Below are 27,279 nucleotides of genomic sequence, written 5' to 3' on the forward strand. Positions count from 1 at the left end.
TGTGGAGGGCCCACCAACGGATCACAGGCGGCAGTGGGCCTCGTTCCAGTAAAGCCATAAGCTAGGTCTCTCCTAGCACGTAGGATACGGACCAGCAGGTCCGCGCAGTGAGTGCACTCCGAGTCAGCAAAGGCTGCCTCAGCGTGGGCCAAGCCCAGGCAAACGACGCAGTGCTGATGGGTCTCTGGCGGGCTTATGGGGCCCGCACAACCCTGCAGTAAGTGCTTGTTTCCATTTCGGCTTTAGGAAATTCACGTGAATAGATCAGCAAAAGTGAAAGAGAAGATTCTGACGCAATTTCCGCTCTCGCCGCATTTATACTGCCCACCAAGCCTGTCAGTATTTGCATGCCATTTGCATAGATGAGCGTCAATTGGCCAGGTTATTAAACTGGCGTTATGCTATAAGACTTCAGAAGGGGAGAAATTCCCACATGCGATTCTCGCAATATAGAGTGAACGCTCAATAGGGAACTCTATCCATGCATGATGTTGTGGCAGAAATAGTTGAATGTTATTACATTATTCATTTTAGGGTTTGTACAACTTTTTGAGAGAGAAATTCATGCACTTTTCAGTGACTTTCAAGTATTTCACACAACTATTTCAAGCACATTAAAGCTCTAAAACTGATCCAGTTTAAATGTTATTTTTAATGGGATGACCAAAATATACTTTGTGGTAAACAATAGGGCTGGGACAATAAATCGATGCATCGCGAATCGAGAAATTATTCTGCATCCTTTCTGCGATTTTCCGAACGCATCGCGATTCTCTCTTGAATCGATTCTGAGCTTAGTTTTTAACCGCAGATGGCTCTGCGCGCTTTAGAAATAGCCGTATTCTGCTTGCTTCCAGTTCCTTACACACACACCATTTGAACCTAAAATAATAATTCATAACGTTCGAAAAGGTTGAAGCCAATTACAAGGATGTTCACAGTGGGCTGTGTTTACATTAATCTCGCATCATAAAAGCATAAAAGCCGATGTGCAAGTACATTTAACCACTTACATTACTCAGCCGCATACACAAGCGCTCTTCTTCGTGAGCATTTGAGTGTGTGGTTAAAAACTAGCCTAGAGCGCCATCTGCTGTTAAAAACTAAGCTCAGAATCAATTCGAGAGAGAGTCACGATGCATTCTGAAAATCTCAGAATCGATCCACGAATCGCAATGCATTGATTTATTGTCCCAGCCCTAGTAAACAAACATTTATTAAAATTAAAAAACATAAAATTATCACTATAACCAGTAGATGGCAGCAAAGGAGCACTTATTGGCTTTTTAGTCATTCATTTCTACTTTTTGCTTTATATTTTGAAATTATAAAATCACTATTATAAAATATCAGATCATCAAAAAAAATCACATTTTTTCAGAGTTTTGCACTTTTTGTGTATGAAATAAGAAAAGTCACAAAGTACCTTGAAAAACAAACTTTTTTTCAATTTGTGGCTGAATCAAATCAGGAGCGTTCCTTTTAGAATCACTGAAGTTGTCGGTCAGTTCTGTATAATACTGTAGAAGAATAATGGTACATTTAATAAGAGTTTTGCACGCTACTGTTGTTAATAAAAGTCAATTTTGTATGCTTGTATACTGTCAAGATGTGCATTACCAAGAAATAAACGTGTAATATTATTAGTAACTGCACTTAATGCAAAACAATAGTAATGTTATGATTAAATTATTTTTCTTTTTAATACCCCCACACACTATCCCCCAGTGCTACCAAACCTGCTCCTGGCGCCACCATCTGTAGAACTTAGTGGCACTGGTGCCACTGCTCTCAAATGCTAGTCTGAAGCCCTGATTTGCATTGTTTGCCCAGGTACCAAGATCTTCATTTAGGAAGTCCTGACGGAGATCGAGAATAACAAAGTTGCGAGTATTCTGCCACTTTCGTGACATGTTGCCCAGTATGGTAACCCATACTCAGAATGTGTGCTTTGCATTTAACCCACCCAAGTGCACACACACAGCAGTGAGTAGTGAACACACACCCGGAACAGTGGGCAGCCATTTGCTACAGTGCCCGGGGAGCAACTCAAGGACTCAAGTGCTCAAGGACCTGTTGTGGTTACTGAAAGTGGAAGAGAGCGCTGTATATTCACTCTTGACTCTCTAACCATTAGGCCACAACTGCCCCTACTTCTAGTGGAGAAACAAAAGGGGCAGTTGTGGCCTAATGGTTAGAGAGTCATCTGATATCAGAAACAGTCAAAAGTTTATCAGTGAACAAAACCTTTGCTAATATTACCAGTCAGATCTTGAAGTACCTGTTGATAAAAAGATCCATTCTTTGAGCACACCCTAAATGACAAATTATCTGTATGGTATTTTGCATACATTACATACTTCTAGGGGAGAAACAAATGAGGGGGTGTATACTGTATGATTTTGAGATCCATCTTTGATTTTGAGGACAACTGAGGGACTTAGATGCAACTATTACAAAGAGTTCAAACAGTCACTGACGCACCAGAAGGAAAAATTATGTATTAAGAGCCTGGAGGTAAAAACTTTCAGGGTAAATTGAACTTATTTTTCTTCTGGGAAACATGTAAGTATCGTCTGTAGCTTCTGAAGGGCAGTACGAAATGAAAAAAAATATAATAATTTTTGGCAAAATAAAAATTTACACACCTGGCTCTTAATGCATTGCTTTTCCTTCTGGAGCATAAGTGAGGGTTTAGGGATTTAAAAAAAACAAGAACATTCCAAGTAAATATAAATCACATTGCAGGGCACAGTGCAAGGAGGTTCCATTGTCTCTTAATATATAAGAAAACAAAAATATTGTTTTTTATATTATTATAGTTATGTCCTGTATACAGTTGATTGATCTAAGCAGGAAAAGGGGGGGAAAAGTACTTAAAAAAGGGAAAGATAAAGAATATTTTGCATTTAATTGAAAATATATTAATGAAGTCTTATAAGGTCTTTTAAAAAGGGAAATTAGAATTAATTATCTAGATACAAATGATCGTGCTTTTCTTTACATTGCTATTATTTACAAGACTGTCCGTTTCCTTCTGTGTTAATGGCAATTTCTCGTGTCATTTAGGAGGATTAACGTGGGTTCACAGTTTCAAGCAGAGATCCCCCCAGTGCGGGACACACTGTACATGCTGTATGAAGAGCACCCTGCTCAACTCGTCTGGACTCCTTGGAAAGATCTCTCTACCAACACAGAAACACAACAGAGGGGTAAACACACCAACACAGACTCTCACTCTCACATTGTAGCAGAAGGGGTCTCGTAGTATCACCTGCCAGGGATTAAAAAAAAAATACAGCAGTGAACAATTACGGTTTGAATAAATTAAATGTATTACATCCTCTTTTTTTATATACGTAAAGTCAAAAGTCATTTTTCAAGCATGTATAAAGGGTAAAAAATGATTACATTTAGTCCTTTTTGTGTTTCAGTCACAGAGCTGTTAGACGTGCTGTTCCAGTGTGCTACCAGGAGGAGGCACCAACATCGAATTCGCTCTCAACTGCCTTCATGAAGTTCAAGGAAGCATAATGGTGAGTTTATTCATCATACTGAGAGTGTTATTTATAGATGTTTGTTTAATACAGCTGTTATTCAACTGTCAGGCAGCACTGGATTTACTCTTATAGCGAGAAGATTTTCGGACCTCCTGGCACCCTCTGAATAATTACCACTACACAGGTACTAACTATTTATATCAAAATATATAAAGCATTCATAAGTCCTTCATAAACTTGATGTCGCTCATTGTATTTGGCAGGGTCAGACCACTGGACAGTGCAAGAGATTAAAGTGTTCAAGAAAGCTCTGGTTGACCACGACAAGGACTTTCAACAGATTCATAATGTGGTAAGAAAGTTCATAAAAAGAAGTTGTTTTTTTACTTGAAAAAAGGTCTGTGGTTATTACAAGCTAACAACATTGAGTCTCTAAATATGCTAAGTTTATTTTGTAGTTGCAGACAAAATCAATAGCCCAGTGTGTGGAGTATTACTATAACATGAAGAAGCTGAAAAAGTTCAAGCAATGTGTCCGAGCCACAAATAAAAAGGATGAAGGTGGAGGGAACTCTGTAAGATTAATTTCAGTAAATGGACACAAGATCTGCATATACATCATCTAAAAACATTACTGCTATTTTCCTAAAGGCATTCAGATGCTCACAAGAGCACCAGCCTGAGCAGATAAACGGGAACACAGGACAGAAGACAACAGCTGCTCAGAGTGAGGTGTGTGCCAGGTTAGAGCACACTCCTGATTTACATGCCTTCAAATACATGGAGTAATACAATGAGAAAATATTTCATTCTGTGAAATTAAGCTAAAATAATAGATTTATGACTCTATCCTGTCACTCTTAGTCTTAATTTAGCAAATTTTAATTAATTATTAGCAAATTTGAAAATGACACATTCAAATTAATTTTACCTTTAAATCCAACAGAGATGTGAAGAGCCACAGTTCGCCCTCAGTCAGGATAGAAACTATCTCCAGATGGCAGTGGACAAGCAAGGACACAGGTCAAAGCAGAAGGCTAAAGTGAACTGAATTCCAATCAGTATTTCATAAAAGATCCTTTGTAAGAGCTCAAGTGTGTTTTAGACTACAGTAAATATTCAACTCATTGTCCAGCGATTAATATGGACCGTGAAATTAGCCGTAATTGTAATCCAAAATAAAGTTCTCATCAAAAGAATAGCCAACTTTGTGGATTTTTTTATTCTTTCAACTGTTTATTTCTTGTTCAAATTTTGAGTTACTTGTTCAAGTTAATAACAGTTTGAAGTTTTTAGAATGTACCAGACAGGTTAATTTAATATGACAGGGTTTCATAAAAAAAAGGTTTCTTGGTTTTTATTTGTTCAACTGTTTGAGACATTTAGTTTGGGTTCAAAATTTTCTCTCAAGATTTGTCATTACCAGTTTTACAGTTCTACTGATTTTCCTCTTTTCCATTTTATATTATCTATTCTACAATCCATGTGATCTATAATAAAGTTATTAAATGGCAGTTTTACTATCTTATGCCATTAAAACAGCCGATGATGTCCATGTATAACAATGTCAATGCATAACATGTTTGCTGTTTATTATATTACCATAAGGTGTTTGGCTGTCTAAGCATTCCTTTGCTGTTCTAATAGAACAAATGTTTTACTAGTATTGTTAAACTTGTTTACAAAATAAATGAGAACTGAAAAACACAATTTTGCATTGGTAATTCTCCAGAAGACTCCAGAATATTTCATAGAACACTTTAATCTGAACATGCTACTAATAGAATACATTGTAAATTCTACTGTTGCAAGTATAAAAAAGATAACTAACACCTCATTTGAATGTACATATCCCCCATAAATATAAAGGAGGAAGCTATACTGTTGAAATGCATGCATGAGTTTGACAATGCATTCCATGTAAAGCCTACACTACCACTAACATGACAATACTATCGTAACAGTAACAGTATATGCAGATTTAATCAATAATGCAACACTTACTTTATGGCCCGGAATTTGATTGACCAAATTAGATTTTTCAGTGTTCCAGAACAGAGTATGCAAACTGTGCAGAGATAAGGTTGACCTGATGTCTGCACAGCAGTGATTACCTATGACCAAATCACAGCCGTGCTGATATTCAGAACAGCAGCATGATTGCTCATATTGCATAAATATGTAATGCTTTAGAGACATGTTAAGAATGTAGTAAAACAGATTTAGGCAAAATTTAGTAAAACTATCTACATTAGTCACAAAGACAATGACTAAACAAATCCTCAGACCTCTTAGAGACCAAATACTATATTAAACAATAGTGTCACAAATTCCTTGTAAAAGGAATGTTATTTCAAAACTTATTTACATAGCAGTATAACTATTTATCTTTTCTCGTAATCCTTGCGTCTAAAACCTGTTGATTATGAGTCATCAGATAACTAGGTAATTAAAGGAGCTTATTGTGGGATGTGACAACTGTTCAAAGGCAACCCTTAATATTTACATATATATTTTTTAAAAATCTTAAAGGGATAGTCCACCCAAAAATGAAAATTCTGTTACCATTTACTCACCCTCGAGTTGTTCCAAACCTGTATGAAAATAAACTTCTGATGAAAATAAAAGATTTTGAAGAACGTGGTTAACCAAACAGTTGATGTCCCCATTGACTTCCATAGTATTTTTCCATAGGATGAGTAAATTGAAGGTAAATGATGACAGAATTTAAATTTTTGGTTGAACTATCCCTTTAACATGACTTTGTGCATATGTACATAAACAGTGATCATGAGTCTTCTTCAGACACACGAACCTTACTTTCATAGGATACTAGAGTCTGGTAAAGACTTTCTCTGCTTTGGTTTCCACTGACACTGTTCCATTGCTCAATTTCACGTGTGGAGGAGCCACCTTTCAGCTGATCCACATAGTCAGTGTTCTGATGGAGAAACAAAATGTGGTCAAGGTGTTTAGACCCCAATGTAGCCCTTCTTTGGGTCACCGAGGACTCCCTAGGGGCAAATGTCCGATCAGCAGAAACAGCAGTTGCAGGTATGGACAGGTATTTTCGTGCCAGTCTGGCCACAGCAGGAAAGCGATGCTCCTTGTTGCGCCACCATTGCAGGGGTGAGAGGCTGCGTTTGCAAAGTGGCTCTGCTATGTAATTCTCCAGCTGCTGGTGAATCTCGGGCATTCGCTCAGTAGGATCCTCGCCCAGAAGAATATCATACATGCTCTGCGGGAGAGGACTCATCTGTATACGAGGCTTGAGCTGTAAATCTCCTCTCAGGGGTGAGGTCATACTGGTCCCACTAGAAAGTTTTTTGGGGTCGTTGGCATTCTTGAAAGGCGATCCAAGCGTGTTTTCATTGACTTGTTCTGGAGATGATATGGCAACAGAGGGCTCGCTTGGCTGCAGCTCAACGCTGTCACCTTCCTCCACTGATCCGCACGATTCAGGAGAATCCAAAGAAGCCATTGCAGGAATTGGCAAGGAATCATCCAATCCAATATCTGCAGGTTCTCCACGCTCATCCACAGTCTCTTCCATTTCCATGCTTTGTCTCCTTTCTGCATTCATTTGTTCGTCGCTCGTGAAAGCCTGAACAGAAAGCAGCTCTTTCACCTTGTCGTGCAACTTGCTGCGGGCATGTGGGCTGAGAAACCGCAACTCTTTAAAACGCGGGTCCAGAAATGAGGACAATACGGCGGAGGAATCCAGAAGAGCATCTTCATCACTCAGACTCCACCGTTTGTCCATACCAGCACGAATTCTCTCCATAACTCCCTTCACCTCTGGACAGGTACACTCTGCAATTTTCTGTCCCAGGAGCCGAGACACTCCTTGTAGGCACGGCATTAATGCTGAAATGGGTCCGTTGATGTCCTCGCTTAAAAACGATGCCGCAATGCGAACCGTTTTGAGCACAGGAACTAGTTCGTGTATAAGACGCCACTGGTGATCTGCCAGATTTGTTGCTACTTTTTGCTCCTCTAGGACAGAACTTATTACCCACTTGAGCTCCAGCAGACTCTCACACATCTCAATGGCAGTGGTCCACCGCCCTGGGTCATTCAAGACAAGGCATGTGGACTCTTTATTAACAGCCTCTGCTTTCTGGCTCAGTGCCGTAGAAGCGTTCACATTGTGCTGGAAATGTAAGACAATGGCACGGGCATCTGCCAGAGCTTGTCTGACAGTCTCCACACAAAGTCCCTCCTGGACACAAAGTTTCAGGGCCTGCCCTGCACAAAGCAGAAGTGCCCATCCCTCGGGAAGATTACTGGGAGGAGGATGGCTGGGTCCAGCAAATTCTTGCTGATATTCCTGATTAATGGCCATATTCTCCTGCCCCCTGGTCTCGGATCCACTGGGGGTGTCATGCACGACACAGAAAACAAAGTTCTTTGGGAGCTGGAACTCGGAGAGGACTGCTCTCAAAGTGTCTGCAAAGCTCGCTTGCCCTCTCTCAGATGGGCTTCCTTTGAATTCTACTATTGGTCGGGTCTCAAGCACGCAACGTGCCAGGCGCCAGTGAGAGTCTACAAAATGCGTGCTGACTGTAAGGTAGTACTGACCGTCCCCATCAACCCCACATCCATCAACGGATCGCCAATATTCGGTGCAGAGGGTCAGACAGTGAGAAGCTAGACTTGTCTGTAGATGCTGCTGAAGGCATTGCTTGAGGACGTGGTAGCGATGCCAAAGTAGACTGCCAAGCACAGATGGAGAAGGCACGGGGTAGTTAGGCTCTAGGCAACTCAGTAAGAGTTTGAACCCCCTCTCTTCCACCACAGACAACGGCCGAAGGTCTCTGAAGACCATTTCCAAGATAAGATCGGTCAACACCTCTGCTCGCTTGTTGCTGCAGGCTCTTGAGCCGCTGCGGTTGCTGCTGCCTCCAGCAGTGCTGCTCATCTCCCCTGCAGGAAAATTATACATTAGGCAACCCATATCTGTATCTTGGTGCACAATGGCATTTGAACTAGAAGTACTGCTTCCTGCTGCACAGTCAGGGGCGTATGTGGGCCGAGCAGGTTTGGTCTCTGCCATCTCAGCTGGCAGTACTTCTTCCTGTTCCTCTTTGACAGTAACAGGTAGTGCTGGTTGAAATGGAGCATTGCCTGTGGTGTTACATCTGTTACCATGTAAAGAGGTCTGAATGTGAGAATGCAATGCTGCAGGAGTGGGGATGCCTGTTGTGTTGTGAGGGGGTACTGCTCCGTCCCGAATGCTGTGTTTGCGTCCTAAGTGTTCTCTCATGGAAGTAGTGCTGTTGTGAAAGGAAAGCTGTCTCTTACAATGGTTACACTCGACACGATGCAGACTTAACTGAGTGTAGTGGTTCCACACTTTTGATGTGCGGCGATCAGAAAATGGCAAAAAACGCTGCATTCTCCGACGAAAAGTTGGACCGCTGTGAATTCCAGTATGCCTTTGAGGTGGGAGATCCATGTCTGTGGTAAAAAAAAAAAAAAATAAAATATCAGAGCATAAATGGAGGTCTGAATGTGAGAATGCAATGCTGCAGGAGTGGGGATGCCTGTTGTGTTGTGAGGGGGTACTGCTCCGTCCCGAATGCTGTGTTTGCGTCCTAAGTGTTCTCTCATGGAAGTAGTGCTGTTGTGAAAGGAAAGCTGTCTCTTACAATGGTTACACTCGACACGATGCAGACTTAACTGAGTGTAGTGGTTCCACACTTTTGATGTGCGGCGATCAGAAAATGGCAAAAAACGCTGCATTCTCCGACGAAAAGTTGGACCGCTGTGAATTCCAGTATGCCTTTGAGGTGGGAGATCCATGTCTGTGGTAAAAAAAAAATAAAATAAAATATCAGAGCATAAATGTTTTTAATGTATGTCATTTAAGAACAAGAGGATTGAACAGGAACTTATGTAATTATGCAACTAGCATAATTACAGTTACATTTATTTTGTAATGAAAAAGCTATGATAAAATCTTTAATCCTAATCCTTTATGTAATGAATGTCAAGGTTTTTTTTTGTAACAAATAAACATTTTCATAGAAATGGTATGTCATGGTTAGAATGTGGTCCTTGAAACCTTATGTTTCCTGGGAGTCAACAAAATGTCATAAATGTACAGAAATCCCAGTGCTGTATGCAATTCATGTAAATCTAAAGAAATAACATGATCAGGACTGTCTTTTTGTTTATATTCCGACTTAACTGTAAGCCTTTTCTTAATGCTGTGACATACATACAGCTTAAAATATTTTGTCATGAAGTCTCTCACCTCACCTGTCCAAGTCACTGTGCACAAATTAGCACTCGTAACCATTTGGGTGTGTGTGTGTGAGAAATAAAGAGAAACTGTCTTGTGCAGCCATTACAGAGAACTTCTAGCTAGCTAAAATATTATACAAACATTGCAGTTTAGCCTGATTTTGTGTTCACTGTAAAATGTTTTTGTGGCTGCTCAAAAGAAAACCACTTGTACAATGTCTCTTGTACATGTATTTTGTATTTGGTTATATAAAATTAAGATGTTTTTTGCAGCTAAAATATAGCTTTCAAGTTGCAGTTTGTTCTTTTGTTTTTAATCCAAATACTTAAACTTCTAGTCAAACCTTGGTTCCATTAATTGTTTTATCTCAGATGTGGTTGGTTGTAGAACATTGTCACATAACTTAAATACAACCAAAATGCAACACTCCAAAATGCAATAAAAGCGTAGTTGTAAAATAAGGAAAATGTGAATTTAAATACATTTTTATTATTATTATTATTCTGTGACTGGACACTATTTCACAAGCTCATCACCTTTTGGATTGTTTGCCATTTATATTAAAAGGTCCTGCAGCGTGTGAAATTATTTTTAAAATACAAATATTCCATCCATGTAGTATCTTATGTTGTTGTTAATATTATTATGTTAATAAAACTCTTTATATAATAATTATACCAGAACACTGTTGTAAATGTTGAACAAAATAAAGTAAAGCATGTCACACAGCACGACACTTTTTTGTTTTTCGCGGGAACATTTAGAACAAATGATAAGATTTGTATTAAGAGACTGACTCCATGTCAGGTATAACTCTCTCTTGCTCGTTACAAGAGCGCTTAGCCAGAGAACAATAACCATGCAATATGATACTAATGAAACAATTCCGCTATTATTTACATCAAACGTCGCTGGATGTTCTTCCGGGCGAGCATAAAGGCCTTTAAGGTTTTATCCACTTCCAGCTCGTGTGTTACCACCACTAAATACTACACGCTTCCGCAATGCTGACTTTATATAACTTAGCGTCGGAAAATAAATAATACCTTACTAATAACATATAAAAAAGTCTCAGAATTCCTGCACATCCTCCGCGCCTTCGCGACCTACACACTGGATGTGCTTGGCTCGGTGGCCACTAGGGTACGAGGGTAAGTTGTACACAGTCAACAGAAGCGACTAATGTGCATCAGGCGCGTATCATAACTGCTTGACCCTGCTCGTGTAGATATGATATATAAATTGTTACATACTTGTAAATATGTAATTATTAACTGACAACAACTCATAAGTAATAATAAACACCGCAGTTCGTTTCACTGTCATTTTGAAAACACCTATTTTGCGACAACCCCTAAAGTCTTAGGGAATTTACTTCCGATTTCCGCATGATGTGTCAAAACAAATAACTTCATTTCAGGCGATGTGAATGGGATATTGCTTGGATATCGTTCACTGCAGTCTGGCTCACATTTAATCTGCCAAAATGGATTATTCTGGAAAAGAAAAGGAAGCTATGGCCATCATGGCTGAGGCAGACAAGAAAATGAAAACGTCGCATTCGTTATTCGGGTCGTTTTTTGGGTAAATCCATTAATGATGTTTTTTGCACCTCTGCGATATTGAATGTGCACATCGTGCAATTCGTGTGCAACAAGCAATGTCGATATAATTCGAATGAACAAATATAATCGATGAGCAATATTTTTTGAAATTGTATTATTTGTAATACAACGTTGTTCGCATTTAGCTGTCATAAACCTTCCAGAGTTTATTTTTCCAGTACGCAGACTTTGCACAGACGTGAAATCAGCCATTTAGCATCGCAGTGCACGTATAAAGCGTCATAATAAAGAGTTGTGCGCGCTGAATGGAACGTTAGCGTTTCCCTCTCGCTTTCATTCATACGCAACTCTAAGCCAGTGTACACTGAGGCGTTTAGCTCTTTTTGCTTTAATTTAACAATTTGAAACTCACCCATACTGCCTTCGTTGGGCTCTTCAGTACATAGTCTTTCGCCGCCGTTGGCAACAGTGGGGATGTTGAGTCGATGTTTCACTCTGAGGTGTTTTATCATATTGGCTGTATTTGAAGAGAACTTAAAGGTCGTCTTACACAACCTGCAGTAAACAGTGGCATTGCTCTCATTTTTGATGTAGTACTTCCAGGCTATAGAGCAATATCGGGCCTGTGTTTTCACACTGATTTCTGGCTCCTCTTGCTTCTTGTTGGCCATATCAGGTCTGGAAACACGTTGAACGCTGCTAATAGCGCCTCCTATCGGTTTCAGTGAACCGAATGAGCCTCCCCCTTCGCTTTTGTTCATTGCAGGAGTTCCTCCAAAGTCGAGGAGGCCTGTGACTTGTACGTGAGAGCTGCCAACATGTTCAAGATGGCCAAGAACTGGAGTGGTACGACACCTAGCAACTCTTGCACCACAGTATGAGGGTGTTCAATAAGCATGTGTCATTTGTATTGCTGCTTTGTTCCCCTTTAAGCTGCAGGAGATGCCTTCTGCAAAGCTGCACGACTGCATTTGCAGGTGGAAAGCAAGCACAACGCAGCCGTAAACTTTCTTGATGCTGGCAATGCGTTCAAAAAGGCTGATCCTCAAGGTATAGCTCTTATTGTTACTTTTACATTATGAGCAATAAAAATCCCTCAGTATGTAGTGTCTGTAATTCAAAAGAAGGTATTCTATTATGGCTCTTCTGCAACTTTTCTATACAGAGGCTATAAGCTGTTTCTGTCAGGTCATTGACATCTACACAGGCATGGTGAGAAGAATTATAGAAAAGTCTTTAAGCATTCAAATACAATTCAACATAAATATGCAACTAAGCAAGTTTTTTTCCGTTTTATGGTAATACACTTTTCTGATTTGTGTTACAAATCTGTTTCCACAGGGACGTTTCAACATTGCAGCAAAACACCACATATCTATTGCTGAAATCTATGAATCTGAGTTACTGGACATAGATAAAGTAAGTGGGAAGTCATCTATTTACGTAAAGGTGCACATTTATCAATAAGTTGCTCAGATGAATCTCGACGGTAGGAGTATAAAATACACTACCGTTCAAATGTTTGGGGTCAGTAAGATATGAAATTAATATTTTTATTCAGAAAAGATGCATTAAATTGATAAAAAAGTAAAACCTTGTGTTTATAATGTTACAAAAGATTTCTATTTCAAATAAATACTCTTCTTTTTAAGTTTCTGTCAGAGTGCTGACAAAATTAGGGTTTCCAGAAAGCAGCACAACTGTTTTCAACATTGATAGTAATAAGAAATCTGCATATTAGATTAATTTCTGCAGGATCATATGATGCTGAAGACTGGTGTACTTAAATGTACTTAAGATACATTAAAATAGAAAACAGTTATTTTACATTGTAGTAATGTTTAAAATATGACAGATCCCAAACTTTTGAATAGTGCATTTTTTAATGCATCCAGTTGATACCATAATGACCAAAATAAGAACCCCTTCTGAAAGAAAGTGAAAGAAATATATTTGTTAATTTGCTATTATTTGTGCCCAGAATACTTATGTGTATTTGTTTACAGGCCATTGCTCATTATGAACATGCTGCAGATTATTACAAGGGAGAGGAGTCCACCAGGTACTCTACAGTAGTCTTTATATTAGAAGTGTTGTAGAACGGTTTAGGTTTGTATTGTAATTAAATGATTTCATTTAGTATTATTAAAATAAATATACTCTCTCTCGCTCTCTCTCTTTAGTGCAACCAACAAGTGTCTTCTCAAAGTGGCAACATATGCGGCTCAGATGGAGCAGTACCAGAAAGCCACTGAAATATTTGAGCAGGTCTGTGTGACTTGATCTTCTTTTGAAAACCTGTGTTCGTTTGTCTTATTCATCCTTCATGTTGATTGGCATGTTGTCTCTGCTCAGATTGGGACTTACTCCATGGACACTACCTTGTTGAAGTATGGTGCTAAGGACCATTTCTTCAAAGCAGCACTGTGTCACTTCTGTGTGGATATGCTCAACTGCAAGGTGACTGATTTACACTCTTCATGATCTGAAGATACTTACAATGACTAATATGTGACTTTCTGCTTTCTCGTTATTTAACCCTTGTTCTCTTCAATAGCTGGCTGTACAGAAGTATGAAGAAATGTATCCAGCCTTCTCAGATGCTAGAGAGTGCAAACTTCTTAAGGTTGGAGTCTTTCTTTCCAATACATTTAGTTACTTAAAGTTTCTTTTATGGAATAGAATTGTGATCTCAGATTCTGGGTCATCAACATCCATTGAGATTGAAGGTAGATGTATTGCCCAAATCCTTATCTATTAGGTTTCCATTGTCTCTATTTATTGTCCTATTGTTTTGTATTTTATACACTACCATTCAAAAGTTTGGAGTTGGTAAGATTTTTTAAATCGGAAATGCAGTTAAATATTGTGAAATATTATTATAATGTAAAATAACTGTTTTCTATTTTAATATATATTAAGCTCAATTTTCAGCAGCCATTACTTCAGTCTTCAGTGTTTCATGATCCTTCAGGAGTCATTATAATGCTGATTTGCTGCTCCAAAAACATTTCTTATTATGATCAATGTTGAAAACATTTGTGCTACTTAAAGGTGACATATTATGCCCCTTTTTACAATATGTAATATAAGTCTCTGGTGTCCCCAGAATGTCTGTGAAGTTTCAGCTCAAAATACTCCACAGATCATTTATTACATATTGCCTATTTTGAGTGGAAGCAGAAACAAGCTGTTTTTCGGGACTGTGTCTTTAAATGCAAATGAGCTGCTGCTCCCCGCCCCCTTTTCCAGAATATAGCTGCACCATTACAGCTGGGACCAGCTAAAAACATCTGTTTTGGTTCTGATTATCATGTTTATCGCGCTGAAATCATGCGTTTTATACCATATGAGTTTAAACTTCAGATATAAGGTTTTCTGAGTGCACACATCCGAAGCACACGGACAGAAAGCGGCCACCAGACAGCATGTGAGTACTAAACTAAGTTCTCATTCACACACAAGTTTACGTTAAAAACACACGAGTTACAAAAACAGTCGGTTATGTCTGTGAAGGTAAACCGCTTGTTTATTTTAGATCTGTGTGGCAGCAGCAATATACAGTAGCCTAAATAAATCCACTGCTCTCTTGTCTCCTCTGAGGCTGGGACTCTAAATAGTGTTCTGTGCTCGTCTGTGCAGCCAAAGACAGAACAGTTAGCATGTTTTGCTCAAACTTTTGCCATGGAATTAGAGCTGGCACACTGTTGTCGCTTGCGAAAACACAATGACAGCGCTGTGGGTGGAAACTTACAGATTAAGGGGCGGTAATATTATAATGAGATCCCTTTGCCACGTCACCAAGGGAGCGAAATCAGACGCACTCGTTTTCTCAGACACTTGCAGAAAAAGGCTTACCAAAACAAAGTTACTGGGTTAATCTTTTTCATGTTTCCTTGGTTGGTAGATGCACTGGGGACCTGATTATAGATAGCACTTAAAACCTGGAAAAGTCAGATTTTCATGATATGTCACCTTTAAGATTTGTATGGAAACCATTATAGTTTTTTTCAGTATTCTTTAATGAATAGAAAGATTTTTTTTGTCACAATGTGAGTCTTTACTGTTACTTAAGTATTAATTACTTTACATAAAAATCTTACCAACCCCAAATTTTTGAACAGTAGTGTACATAGAGTCCTTGAAAGTGATCAAACACAATTTAAGTTTCTGCATTTCACACTAAACAGAAACTTCTTGATGCACATGAAGAGCAGAATATTGATGCGTATGCTGATGCAGTAAGTTCCCTTAGTATATTGTGTCAGGTTTTACATAATTCATTGCACACATTTTAACTGTGGTAGTTCATTCGTGAATTACTCCATGCAAAGCTCTGGATTTATTTTATTTCATTAGGTAAGGGAATTTGACTCCATCACCAGGCTTGATCAGTGGCAGACCACCATGTTACTAAGAATCAAGAAGACCATTCAGGACGAGGAGAATGACCTTCGCTAAAGTGAAGTCATGATTCCAAGCTCATTCCCCATTCTCATGTTCTTCGTCTCACTTCACAGTGATTCCTTTCTTACCGTGTTTATTATTAATTCATATATGTGAAAATGAAGGTCACATGCACATTATACACATTATTGTCTTAAGAAGTTTTCTCCCAAGTCCTACTGTCTTCAAAGGAATTTAACCTTTATCCCAAAGAACACTGTGAAGTCTTCTAGAATGACACTCGGTAGAATTTATTTTACAAGCTTTGACCACAACATTCCTTTGTTGTAAATGTAACTCCTCGTAAATCTGATTATTTGATGTGTTACCATTTGCGTTCGTGCTTGTGCAGCTTCAGTAGTTGTTTTATTTATTATTCTTTTATTAATGGTTGTAAATTATCTTTTGATTTTCATTTGTTACTGACCAAGTCACAAGGCTTGTATGTGTCAATATTTATTAGTAGTATTTATTAGTAATGATAATTCTAGATTTATGCAAAATTCTATAACTGTGATGATCAGCTAGAATCAGCTGATACAGTACTAATTGCCATCGTGTTTTCCTTAATGGAGGAAATAATCAAGAACTAAATTACTTCAGTTAGATCTTATATGAAATTGGCTTATTTAAAAACGGATAATAAATTTAGCCTAAATTATTTAGATTTTTGTACCAACACATACATGTGTTGATGGTAATGTATTTTGCAGGACTCTAGGATGTGAGGATGTATCAGACCTCTTTCCACTCTGTCTGAAGGTGGCCTGGTTAACTGCAATTTGTTTATCATAAATAGAAAATGAAATGGGCTGTACTTGAGGAACCAGCTTGAAATGAAACTGGTTTTAGTTTTTCTTAAGTTCATATGAAGCTTAATATATTGATGTATTACACTACTCATAAAACATGCTCATAATTAAAAGTCAAACGGTTTGTTAGTTAAAAGGAACTTGAATGAATAGGCTTCTTATTTATTAAGTAATTAATTTTTGCAATTCAGTGCTTTACGTGTTGACAATTTCATCTACATATGTTCAGATGATTCAGATTATGACTAGTCATGAACCAATACAGGAACTTCAGCATGGAAAAAAGCATGGCAGAATAGGCTTAATGTAACAAAAAATGAAGTGTAACACATGGTATAATGTGAGGCAAGCAGTGGAAGCATGCATTAATTCATCAAAGCTGTTATGTTAAACTGATTTAAAAAGCTAATAAATTATTTGATTCCCTCAATTTTTGTTATTAATATTTCATCGACGTAGACATACATACATACAAAGACAGTCTTTAAATCGAAATGGTTTCTTTAAGGAACTGCACTTAAAAAAATGTAAGCATCTGACCATCAACACACCTTCTGAAGCAGGTTTATTTTGTCCATTTTAATCATCCTCCTCCTCATCTTCTTCCAGATCCTCTGTCTCTTCCAGGGCAGCTGTCTGCTCCTCCAGAGCAGCTTTCAAAGCCTGCTCTTCCTCCACACTGGGGTCCAGGGCCTCTGTAATTTCAGGCCCGCTGGGGTACTCATTTTGGGGCGGTGGAAGAATGGTTGGGGTGTAGGCCTCTCCGATATATTTCATCCCCCAACCAATGTATATATTTCCAAACTTCCTGAGAGGGAGCAGAGGAATGGTTTTACTCCGCCGAAAAAGTATCAGTTTGTAGAGATGGTTGGACGGACCGTACATTTTGAAAAGCAAGGTTCTTACCTGCCACTAGCATAAGCATAAGATCCAGGCCAGAGGTTAGAGCGCAGCACAGCGATGGAAAACTGAGGAATGAGGTTAGAGGAGATCATGGCACACCAAGGTAGGGTGTCATTAATCTCTGTGGACAGAACATATTCTGCATTACAGCTCAACATTTAAACTGTACTGGAGATATTTAATGTAAATGTTATGCAGTGTGACTGACTTGCATCCTCAGACAGAGGCGTCAGAAGAGGAGGCCCGACTTCAGGCTCCGGCTCATCAGATTCCTCCCCCCTCTCTTCATCCTCGGCATCTTCATCCACGTCATCAGCAGACTTCTTAGTTACATTTACCCACACACAGCGGCCCTAACATTCACACATGTATAGTGCTGTGTAAATGTCAAAAGCATGTTAATTTTTATTTTTTTTGCCGTTATTATGATAGGACAGAGTAGAGCTGGCAGGAAGCGACGTGGGAGAGAGAGGGGGGCGGGATCGGGAAAGGTCCTTGAGCCAGGATTCGAACTCGGGACACCCGTAGTGCAACGGCACTGCATGTCGACGCATTGCCCACAAGGCTATTGGTGCCAATGAGCATGTAAAATTTTTCACCAAAAAAATCATATTTTTTGCTTTAGTATGCCACCAGGAAATCAGTTTTCATTTCCAAAGATTCCTTTTGGCAATTAAGTGATAGTCGACACCTCATGTTGTCCCAAACCTGACTAATGTTGGTAAACAAACAGTTTCAGTTCCCTTTGACTTTCATTATACGACAATAAATACAATGGAAGTCAATGGGAACCAAAAATTTTCTGTTCCACAGAAGAAAAAAAAATTCATACAGGTTTGGAACAGCATGAGGGTGAATAAATTATGACATAATTTTCATTTTTGTACGGATTATCACTTGTAAAAAATCCAGTTAGATTTTTGTAGGCACAAGGAGTCAGACAACAGACGGTATGATCCTGATGGCATGATTGTGATTTCCTCCTGGCACACTGCATCAAAAGATATAAATAACCAATGACAATGACATACGCAGCCTTCGAAATGAGACACAGTTACCAAAACTTACTCAAGAACCACTTCAATGGACATTTTAGGGCAGATGAATTTCCAGCAGGCTGTCTGTTGTTTCTTACCTGTGTAAGTATATGCTGTACATGATGGACCCATAGATTCAGAGACTCAGCCATCTCATTTACATGGATGCCCTCAAAGTTAGGATTCTCCTCATAACTGTCTCGCAGTCCATCATCCTCCCCTTCATCCTCCCCAAACTGGTAGAATCCCAGAGGACTGACGTGCGTGCCCGCTGAGATCCGTGCGATCTGGGCACGCAGGTAGTTGGCCTCATTGCCAGGAAAGGGAGGATAACTTACAACAGGAGCATCAAGCCTGCCTGTGAAGAACCTGCGGATCTGCCGCGCCACTGTGATCTGAGCGGGGGTGACCATCGGCAGTCTGACCCACGGCATGCCGGGCTCATGACACACAAAATAAGTGTATTTGTTGACACCAGTGTGATTTTCTTCCTTTGGCACTGGTGGAGGTGGCTTGTATGTCGATTTGGGGGGAGGATCAGCCTGCAAGTAAAGTTCAATCATTTTTGTCAAGTTTAAATGCACATTTCTATTCATATTTTTTCCCTTTACTGCTGTTCAGCAAAATTTTTGTGGCCAAAATACAGTCATTTCAATAGAAATCCGTGGATTGAGGGTGAAAATGTTACCCACGCAGATTTAGCTCATGTTCAAGTTTGTCATGTGAATTCAATGCAAAACTTTGCAGGCAAAACGACTTTTCACTTTCAAAGCAAGCATCTTTCTGTTGCTCAACTCTGCAAATTCCTGTGAACTTGAAAATTAGCTAAATCTGCATAGGGAAATCTTTCACCCTAATGTCAAACTCCAGATTGCACAGATTCTTATTGAAATCAGAACAGCAGCAGAATTTCATCGTGCAACAGTAAATGTGACTGCACCTTTACTCCAGAAAGTATGATATTTAAAGCAGATTTGTGACCCTGTGGACCACAAAACCAGTCATAAGAGTCAGTTTTTTTAAATTGAGATTTATACATCATCTGAAAGCTGAATAAATAAGCTTTCCATTGATGTATGGTTTGTTAGGATAGGATATTTGGCCGAGATACAACTATTTGAAAATCTGGAATCTGAGGATGCAAACATATCAAAATACTGAGAAAATCGCCTTTAAAGTTGTCCAAATGAAGCTCGTAGCAATGCATATTACCAATCAAAAATTAAGTTTTGATACATTTACGGTAGGAAATTCACAAAATATCTTAATGGAACATGATCTTTACTTAATATCCTAATGTTTTTGGCATAAAAGACAAATCGATAATTTTGACCCATACATTGTTTTTTTTGGCTATTGCTAAAAATATACCCAAGCGACTTGGTCGTGGTCCAGGGTCACATTTGTATACTTCAGTTGCCATTTTGTGACTTACAGCTTCCACAAGTTCCGTTTCATCCTTGTCCTCCCGTGGCTCTTCCTCCCTCTCCTCATCCTCATGTGTTTCTGTCCCCTCCTCCTCCTCTCCTTCACCCTCTCTATATTCCCCCTCAGCCACCAGATAGTTGCTGTGCGTGCCGAAGATCTTGCCCCAGAATCGACAGCGCAGGAGACACTGTGAGTCCACCAGCTGTTTCAAAGCTAGAAAGACTCTATGCATCTCCTCTCTCCCCAGACCCACACCAGCTTGCTCAAAGAAGAACGCAAGTTCTGCAACATTCGGTAGAGGAGACTCCACCTGGAAATGATACACAATGTATTACAGAAACTGTTGTATTGAACTGCCCATAGAACCCACCACAATACTGGCCGTCTACAGTGGTTCTAAAGTAAAAGTATTTGAACTTTAAAGGGATAGTCCACCCAAAGATCTTTTAAGACTCTTGTCAATCTTTGAAACATAAATTAATATATTTTTAATGAAACTTGAGCGGTCTCTGTCCTTCCATTGAAAGTCCAGGTAACCAATACTTATAAGATCCAACATATGGTGTCGTAACTGAATCCATATGAAGCAAGCGGTTTAATCCAAGTCTTGTGAAGAGATATGATTACTCTATATGATTAACATTTAATTTAAGCTTTTATTTACATCGAAACAATGATTGACACATACATGGAACACATATCATAAACACAAAAGCTCAAGGTTTCCATGTTGACCATATGATGAAATCTATGTAAGTGTGTTTATATGTGAATAAAAACCTGAATTAAATCTGTGCACCATGTAAAGAAATTGTATCTCTTCACAAAACTTGGATTTAAACCACTCAGTTCATATGGATTAATTTATGACCTTTTTGGATTTTCTATGTTTTGGTTACCTGGACTTTCTAATTGGAGGGACAAAAACCTCTCAGGTTTCATTAAAACATCTTCATTTGTGTTTCAAAGAGTGGCCAAAGTCTTATGGGTTTGGAACACATGAGGGTGAGTAGATGATGACTGAATTTTTACTGTTGGATGAACCATCCCTTTAGGTCACTCCAAAATTTCTGAATGTGATAGCACAAGTTAAAGAAACATCAAATCAAGTTGCGTTTACTTTAAAAAAAGATAGCACAAGCACCCATTCAAGTATTTCACACACACACACACACACAAAAATAAAAGTTTGTTAGGTTGTAACTGCTAAAAAATAAAAATGCTGTACAAAAAGCATTACATGGGCCTCCCAGGAGCAAGACCAACATACTCTCTTACCAGATCTTCCTCATGATCCCCTTCATCACCTGCCGCGCGCGTAAAGAGCGCCTTCTGTTGCTCGGCCAGTAACACAGCCGCGGATGAGGACGGACTGTCACGCAGGGTGTCCTGTTTCTCCTGAAGGATGCTTCCTTTCAGCTCGCGACTCATGTCTTCTATCACATCGACTGCGTTCTCTGGACGCTCATCCATAACTTTAGTCAACAGTCGCAAGAGGTGGTCATAGCTGGACGAAGAGGTTCAGGAGCATCAGCAACCAACACGTGTCAGCCATGACCAATGTTTACTGAACACTACCGCTACTGGATGGATTCCTTTAAGGTAATTAAGGCATGCGTAAAATTAACGAAGCTAGATTGAATACATTAACTGCAAACATAAATGCGAGCTCGGGGCATGTTGTCACACGGTGTCTCAACATATGCCTGTATCATAACTTTTTATATTGGCAATAATGGTGGAAATGTGTTTCTAACTTCCAATAAATGTCATCTGTTAAGGTATATAACGGTGCTAAAATACTAAATTAATAATAAGAATACCCTAAAAAAAAAATTATGCTAGGACTGGAATAATGTATGAAGCTAATGTGATGATGTACTTACAGATTGAGGTTTGTTTTAGTGCTGTTCTTCGTCATGAAAGCTTTAAAACGCGCCGCGGCCTGCAGTCTCGCATTATTCGACGCTTCCTCGGTGATCTCCATTTTAGTAAAACTTACAAACTGTCGCCGACTAATTAAAACCGTATATTTGTTCAGTTTATTCTTATGGCAAATCTCGATTAACATCAAGCCGGCTTAGCAAAGACATTAGCGCATTTCCCGCAGCTCACTTCCGTTGCTATGGATTCTGCAGTGTAACTACAACAAACTTGTTGCCTGGCAGCGTCTTTATTCTGATTGGCCGAATGCGGTCAAAATTAACAATCACGAGAGACTAAAGTACAGAGACCAATGATTTGTTTCTCATATTTACTGGTTGGAGATGGCATTTTATTCTAGAAATGAAAACATTGTGGCACATTCAAAATCAATTTATTTTCAAACTAATTTGCACAATTCGTAACCTCTAAGAAATAAACCAAAATATTCCATTTCATTTTTACTTCTAACTTACAGATACATAGTACACTGAACAAAGCAGTATAGAAAGAGACATCTTTTCAATGTCAGTGCTTCCATTCAGTCTTATTTCAAATGGCATCAGTCCACACTGCTTTCTCCTGCTTCTGGAACAACATCCTCGGACTCATCTTTGGGTTGGTCAGCCACATCCACAGGCATCGCAGCCGACTCTTCCATGGGTTCATCGGTCTTCTCTGAAATGGAGTTGGAGTGTGATGCCTCCTCAGACACCTCCACCTGCTGAAGGTTAAAGTCAATGGTCAGCCAGTGCTATTCACTCTTGTACTGGTCTGCATGGGTGCCATGAATGATGATGATTAAAATGTTTTACCTGTGATGCGGCTTCAGACGTGACCTCCAGAGCAGCATGGTCTGTCTCTTCCCGCTCCATGGGTTCTTCTACTTCTTCCCTCCTGGGGATCTGTTGTGGTGGTGGTGGTTCAGTAAACTCTACCGGTGTCGGGGCTGGAGGTTCTGCTTGTGATACTGGTGCAGGCATTGATATATGCTTTGGTACTGGCACCTTAATGAACAAAAGTGGACAAGACAGACAGTATTTAATTGGTGGATTATCCAAAGTCATGAACATTAAACTCATTTCTGTAATGTTCATGGTATTGTGTAGAGATCGACCAATATAATAACCGGTTTATGTGGCTGATAACTAATACTTTCGAAAATTGATATTTAATTAGAATGTGATAACTTCAGTGTAAATGAAAGACTTTCTGGTGACATATGCTAGACTTCTCCAATCATTTAGTCTGCCTAAACCTACCCCTTCATAATCGACGGCAAGCTTGCATTCAGCTTTTTGCATTCAACAATCTCCAAATGCAAATCAACAACCCATGAGTAGAATCATAAGACCAACCTACATTTTGTTTCGATAATCTGTTACACTCGGATATACATCGCAAAACAGAACAAAAGATCCGTCCATGCTTCCGTTTCATTGCAACATACCTCTCTCTCTTCTATTATTTCTGGATGATGAAGTTCAGGTTGTGGTTCAGGTTCCGGCTTCCTGCTGTTGGCCTCCAGAACAGCCATTATAGACACTGGAATGTGGGCTTGCTACAGAAACAATAAAACAACACGTTTAAATCAAAATGATTTAGAAGTGAAAATGTATAACAGGTTTAATAAGTTTTCTCTTCTAAAACACTTCACACAAACTACTTCCACTTCCTACTATTCATAACTATGTTTTGGAACAGTATTATGATACAATTAAAAAAATATTTTGCATATTGTGCATGTGTTTCATGTATCATCTAAAATAATAATAATATACATAAGTATTAATGCATAACATTTAGAAATATTATATTAATAAATATTATTTAATTAATACATTTTGCAACTTATTTTTTTGTTGTTGTTTTCAATTTAATTTTAGTTTAAGTTTATAATTTTATGTTTTTGTTAACATTAACATGTATAAATGAATACTGTAATATACTATAATATTAATTAGGGCTGCACGATTAATCGCATGCGATATTTAACGCGCATCTTGTCAGAAAGCCGGTTCTGTAATCAGCAGTAAATCTCCATCACCTGTGTGCTTTCACATTGAGCAGCATTAACTACACAGAGCCGTTGTTCACTGATGAGCTGCGCAAAATATCGCGCGAATATGAACGTGGTTTTGCGCAGCTCGTCAGTGAACAACGGCTCTGTGTAGTTAATGCTGCTCAATGTGAAAGCACACAGGTGATGGAGATTTACTGCTGATTACAGAACCGGCTTTCTGACAAGATGCGCGTTAAATATCGCATGCGATTAATCGTGCAGCCCTAATATTAATACATATTAATATTTTAAATCAGCTTTATTTTTATATTTTCAATTTTCAATCATTTTTTAAAAAAGTTTTAGTCATATGTGCTTGTGACATTTCTTTTTCATATTTCTATTTGACTTTGAATTGTTTGTAATTTTAATATTTTAAAACTTATTTTATTAACATTTCACATTTTCATGAATATTTAGACTTTATTCCAGCTTAATTTGAATGAATTTCAACAATGTTTTATGTTTTAATAGTTTTAGTTAACGATAACACCCGTGTACACAGTATATACTGATGACAGGTCTCACTGACCATTCATTTCCCAGATAACACCTATTCAGGATAAAACCTGCAACCTTTGTGATACGCACTTGGTGAGGGGTGAAGGAGTGAACGTGCTGTAGGAGGGGCTCCCTCATCTCCGGGCAGCGCTCAAACACACTAGCCAGTTGTGGTGGAGGCAGCTGGAGGAGAACGTTGTAGGACTGGGGTTTGGTGCGCTGGCAGCACTTTACAAAGCCCTCCCACACTTTAGGATATTTCCACACCTGCACGATCAATCAACAGTCAATCAGCAAACATTATCCTGAGAGATGAGTATGATGAGATTATGTATGAGAACTACACCGATTAGGAGCATAAAGGGTTCGGTCCATTGACCTGTTTGAGGATGAGTCGGGCTAGAACGTTCATGACGAAACCAGCCAGGCGAGGGTACATCGTGAGGGACTGGATGACCGTACGCATCAGCAGTATAGGGAGAGGGGTCTGCTCCATCAACTGCTGCATCACCACGGCCAGCACCTCGGACGTGTACACATTCTTCTCCCCAAAACACAGGTTAGTGGCTACAGAGGGAAAATGAACAAAGTGGAAAGTGAGAAAAAAAACATTAAAGAGGGTGAGAAGAAAAGCAAAAGGGTGAATGAAAGAATTCTCACTACATTGGAGCCATTTAAGGGGGCATTATCTTTTTAAATTTTGATTATTAATATTAATATTATTATAATTTCACAAACTACACTAAATTCAACTAATTAAACTAGAGCTCACCAACATATGTTGGGGCTATTGATCAATTAAAAAAAAAAAAACGGATTAAATCAGGTTTCTGTACACTAAAATTTGTATAATTGTATATAATTTGTAGATCATCAATATATTTTCAGATTGGTTTTATTTTATTTTTATCATTTATTAACAATTACAGAATATTAAAAATATATTATAACAACTGCTTTTCAAGTGTTTTATATGCATGTATACACTGGTGTTCAAAGTTTGGGATCGGAAGTTAGCCATTCAAAAGCTGAATTTTCATCAGCCATTTCTCCAGTCTTCAGTGTCACATGATGCTTTAGAAATGGTGTTGAAAATGGTGAGAAACGGAAGCATTTAACTAATTTTGCTGAAACAAAAAAAATGTAAAAGGTTGGATTTACGTGCAGGGGTGGTGGATTTATGTGAGATGATACCTTTGATGATTGACTTCATGTCACACTTGGAAGAGTCAATGTTGTGTAAGGCGATGAGGAGCTCTCCAGGAGTGAGCGGAGATATGGAGGAACTGCCCTCACCTACAGAACAGACAAACCCTTAAGTTCACTAGAATTCTACTGATCTAGAGCAAAACATGAGATTGAAATGGCACCATTCTGAAAAGAAATAGAAAATGAAAGCCACCTAATTTTTGTCAACATCATCACATGCACAAGAAAATAAGCAGGTATTACTATGTTGAGTGCCCAGCAGTCTGTTGAACACCTCCTTCACCACAATAGGATTGAGTTTGATGAGTTTGGGTAGAGCCTGGATCACCTCGTTCTGTTCAACACAATCAAGGCACCATTATGAATGCGGTTTAAATTATTAAAATGATTAACAATTAACGCTACGCTAATATCTTTTCCCCACAGGCAGGATGCTTGCACATTGCAAGCTCCGTCTGGCTACTTGGTTTTGATCCCGTCAGAAACCCACTTGTCTCTGATTAAGGAACACAGGTGTAAATGCGTTGTATCGAGAAGATAGATGCTCACATAAAAAATACTTATACCAAATGTTTTAACTAGTAAATGTATTACTTATTGTGAAAAATTAATACACAAATAAAATTGTGGAAAGATGTGGAAATAAAAACGAGGAAAAATAAACTGACATCTCTCATTCAAACAGAGAGAGTGCAGATTTGGTATTGACAATGACAGAAACACCACCAAACATACTACATACAGGCACAGCTAAATGCGACATTTATTATAATGGGTTTATGTGAATATTGTTTTAAGTTCACTTCAATTAAAAGTTACTGAAATATTTGTAATATTTTGTAATCTTAATAAATGACAAATAAAAACAACCTGATTTTTTGCAGCTCAGGCCTGGCTTTCAATTATACTGTAATGTTGACTGGTTAGAATTATTCCTTTTATCCCCAGAAAGTAAAAAAAAACTGGCCTTTATTAACAGTACTTAAAAGATACCATTATTTGTACTACCAATATTTGTATTATTACAAATGTACCAATATTTGTACTTCTTAGTAAAAGATAGCATTAAAGGGGTCATATGACGTTGCTAAAAAAGAACATTATTTTGTGTATTTGGTATAATGAAATGTGTTTATGCAGTTTAAGGTTTAAAAAACACATTTTCCACATACTGTACATTATTGTTTCTCCTCTATGCCCCGCCTTTCTGAAACGCGTCGATTTTTACAAAGCTCATCGGTCTGAAAAGCGAGGTGTACGCTGATTGGCCAGCTATCCAGTGCGTTGTGATTGGCCGAATACCTCAAGCGTGTGACGGAAATGTTACGCCCCTACCATATTGTGATGCCGTGTACCGGCGCGACGAGACAAAACCAATAAAACCCATTACAAACGAGGCATTTGTTGCATCCAGTGGGGACATAATTACGGATTATAATGACTTATACTGTCTTTTTACGCGTTGCATCGTGCCGCGTAAACATAAAACCATGTCTGCATTGTTCAACACAACAAGCGCTACTCTACACTGCTCAAAACTTGCGTTTGAATCATCAGTGGCAAATTCTTTAAATATAAAAAACGTACTTACAGGCTGTGAGTCAGAAGCGCCAGACTGTCCTTGCAAAGTTGGAACTGCCCCA

The 27,279-nt window shown here is 38.7% G+C and overlaps 6 protein-coding genes across 6 annotated transcripts in view; 3 read left to right on the forward strand and 3 right to left on the reverse strand.

Moving 5' to 3' along the window:
* The window catches only part of LOC107681878 (zinc finger protein 541-like), a gene marked incomplete at its 5' end in the record, with an annotated part of 8,383 nt that extends 4,866 nt beyond the window's left edge, over positions 1-3,517 (forward strand). The window contains 2 exons of the mRNA XM_016478246.1: positions 3,070-3,212; positions 3,435-3,517. Of these exons, the coding sequence (XP_016333732.1) occupies positions 3,070-3,212; positions 3,435-3,517 (226 nt within the window). The remainder of the gene's footprint in view (positions 1-3,069; positions 3,213-3,434) is intronic.
* LOC107681879 (zinc finger protein 541-like) lies at positions 3,514-4,716 on the forward strand. The gene is made up of 6 exons (XM_016478247.1): positions 3,514-3,528; positions 3,633-3,684; positions 3,764-3,852; positions 3,959-4,075; positions 4,152-4,243; positions 4,447-4,716. The coding sequence occupies exons 1-6, from the start codon at positions 3,514-3,516 to the stop codon at positions 4,544-4,546; spliced, it is 465 nt and encodes a 154-aa protein (XP_016333733.1). The 3' UTR covers positions 4,547-4,716.
* A 1,486-nt stretch (positions 4,717-6,202) lies between these two features.
* Positions 6,203-12,022, reverse strand: LOC107681893 (uncharacterized). Its single transcript, XM_016478264.1, has 2 exons — positions 11,728-12,022; positions 6,203-8,960 (listed from the first exon to the last, which is right to left on the reverse strand). The coding sequence occupies exons 1-2, from the start codon at positions 11,984-11,986 to the stop codon at positions 6,289-6,291; spliced, it is 2,931 nt and encodes a 976-aa protein (XP_016333750.1). The 5' UTR covers positions 11,987-12,022; the 3' UTR covers positions 6,203-6,288.
* On the forward strand, positions 11,131-17,093 carry LOC107681892 (alpha-soluble NSF attachment protein-like). The gene is made up of 11 exons (XM_016478263.1): positions 11,131-11,334; positions 12,082-12,161; positions 12,249-12,365; positions 12,481-12,527; positions 12,657-12,734; positions 13,322-13,377; positions 13,499-13,583; positions 13,671-13,775; positions 13,873-13,941; positions 15,506-15,556; positions 15,675-17,093. Exons 1-11 carry the CDS (start codon positions 11,237-11,239, stop codon positions 15,774-15,776), a joined length of 888 nt encoding a protein of 295 aa, XP_016333749.1. The 5' UTR covers positions 11,131-11,236; the 3' UTR covers positions 15,777-17,093.
* Positions 17,094-17,135: 42 nt separating this feature from the next.
* Positions 17,136-22,099, reverse strand: LOC107681891 (radial spoke head protein 6 homolog A-like). Its single transcript, XM_016478261.1, has 7 exons — positions 21,828-22,099; positions 21,220-21,448; positions 19,949-20,251; positions 18,612-19,055; positions 17,685-17,829; positions 17,480-17,597; positions 17,136-17,381 (listed from the first exon to the last, which is right to left on the reverse strand). The coding sequence occupies exons 1-7, from the start codon at positions 22,010-22,012 to the stop codon at positions 17,153-17,155; spliced, it is 1,653 nt and encodes a 550-aa protein (XP_016333747.1). The 5' UTR covers positions 22,013-22,099; the 3' UTR covers positions 17,136-17,152.
* A 6-nt stretch (positions 22,100-22,105) lies between these two features.
* The window catches only part of LOC107681888 (symplekin-like), a 19,526-nt gene continuing 14,352 nt past the window's right edge, over positions 22,106-27,279 (reverse strand). The window contains exons 21-27 of the mRNA XM_016478256.1: positions 25,880-25,970; positions 25,622-25,723; positions 24,807-24,994; positions 24,518-24,694; positions 23,315-23,425; positions 22,680-22,871; positions 22,106-22,588 (exon numbers count right to left, since the gene is read on the reverse strand). Of these exons, the coding sequence (XP_016333742.1) occupies positions 22,427-22,588; positions 22,680-22,871; positions 23,315-23,425; positions 24,518-24,694; positions 24,807-24,994; positions 25,622-25,723; positions 25,880-25,970 (1,023 nt within the window). The 3' untranslated portion in view covers positions 22,106-22,426. The remainder of the gene's footprint in view (positions 22,589-22,679; positions 22,872-23,314; positions 23,426-24,517; positions 24,695-24,806; positions 24,995-25,621; positions 25,724-25,879; positions 25,971-27,279) is intronic.

The sequence above is a fragment of the Sinocyclocheilus anshuiensis genome, unplaced genomic scaffold, assembly GCF_001515605.1.
Source record: "Sinocyclocheilus anshuiensis isolate Anshui unplaced genomic scaffold, SAMN03320099.WGS_v1.1 scaffold2571, whole genome shotgun sequence".
Classification (NCBI taxonomy): Eukaryota; Metazoa; Chordata; class Actinopteri; order Cypriniformes; family Cyprinidae; genus Sinocyclocheilus; species Sinocyclocheilus anshuiensis.

Bases quoted from the DNA above. Each gene is read 5' to 3' on its own strand.
- LOC107681879 (XM_016478247.1), top strand. The intron at 3,685-3,763 runs GTACTAACTATT...TGTATTTGGCAG, and splicing joins GAATAATTACCACTACACAG to GGTCAGACCACTGGACAGTG. The intron at 4,244-4,446 runs GTTAGAGCACAC...TAAATCCAACAG, and splicing joins CAGAGTGAGGTGTGTGCCAG to AGATGTGAAGAGCCACAGTT.
- LOC107681892 (XM_016478263.1), top strand. From the start codon at position 11,237: ATGGATTATTCTGGAAAAGAAAAGGAAGCTATGGCCATCATGGCTGAG. The intron at 12,528-12,656 runs GTGAGAAGAATT...CTGTTTCCACAG, and splicing joins TTGACATCTACACAGGCATG to GGACGTTTCAACATTGCAGC. The intron at 15,557-15,674 runs GTAAGTTCCCTT...TTATTTCATTAG, and splicing joins TTGATGCGTATGCTGATGCA to GTAAGGGAATTTGACTCCAT.
- LOC107681893 (XM_016478264.1), bottom strand. From the start codon at position 11,986: ATGGCCAACAAGAAGCAAGAGGAGCCAGAAATCAGTGTGAAAACACAG. The intron at 8,961-11,727 runs GTGAGTTTCAAA...TTTTTACCACAG, and splicing joins GCCCAACGAAGGCAGTATGG to ACATGGATCTCCCACCTCAA.
- LOC107681891 (XM_016478261.1), bottom strand. From the start codon at position 22,012: ATGTTAATCGAGATTTGCCATAAGAATAAACTGAACAAATATACGGTT. The intron at 21,449-21,827 runs GTAAGTACATCA...CTCTTCGTCCAG, and splicing joins ACTAAAACAAACCTCAATCT to CTATGACCACCTCTTGCGAC. The intron at 19,056-19,948 runs GTAAGTCACAAA...CTTTACTTGCAG, and splicing joins AAACGGAACTTGTGGAAGCT to GCTGATCCTCCCCCCAAATC.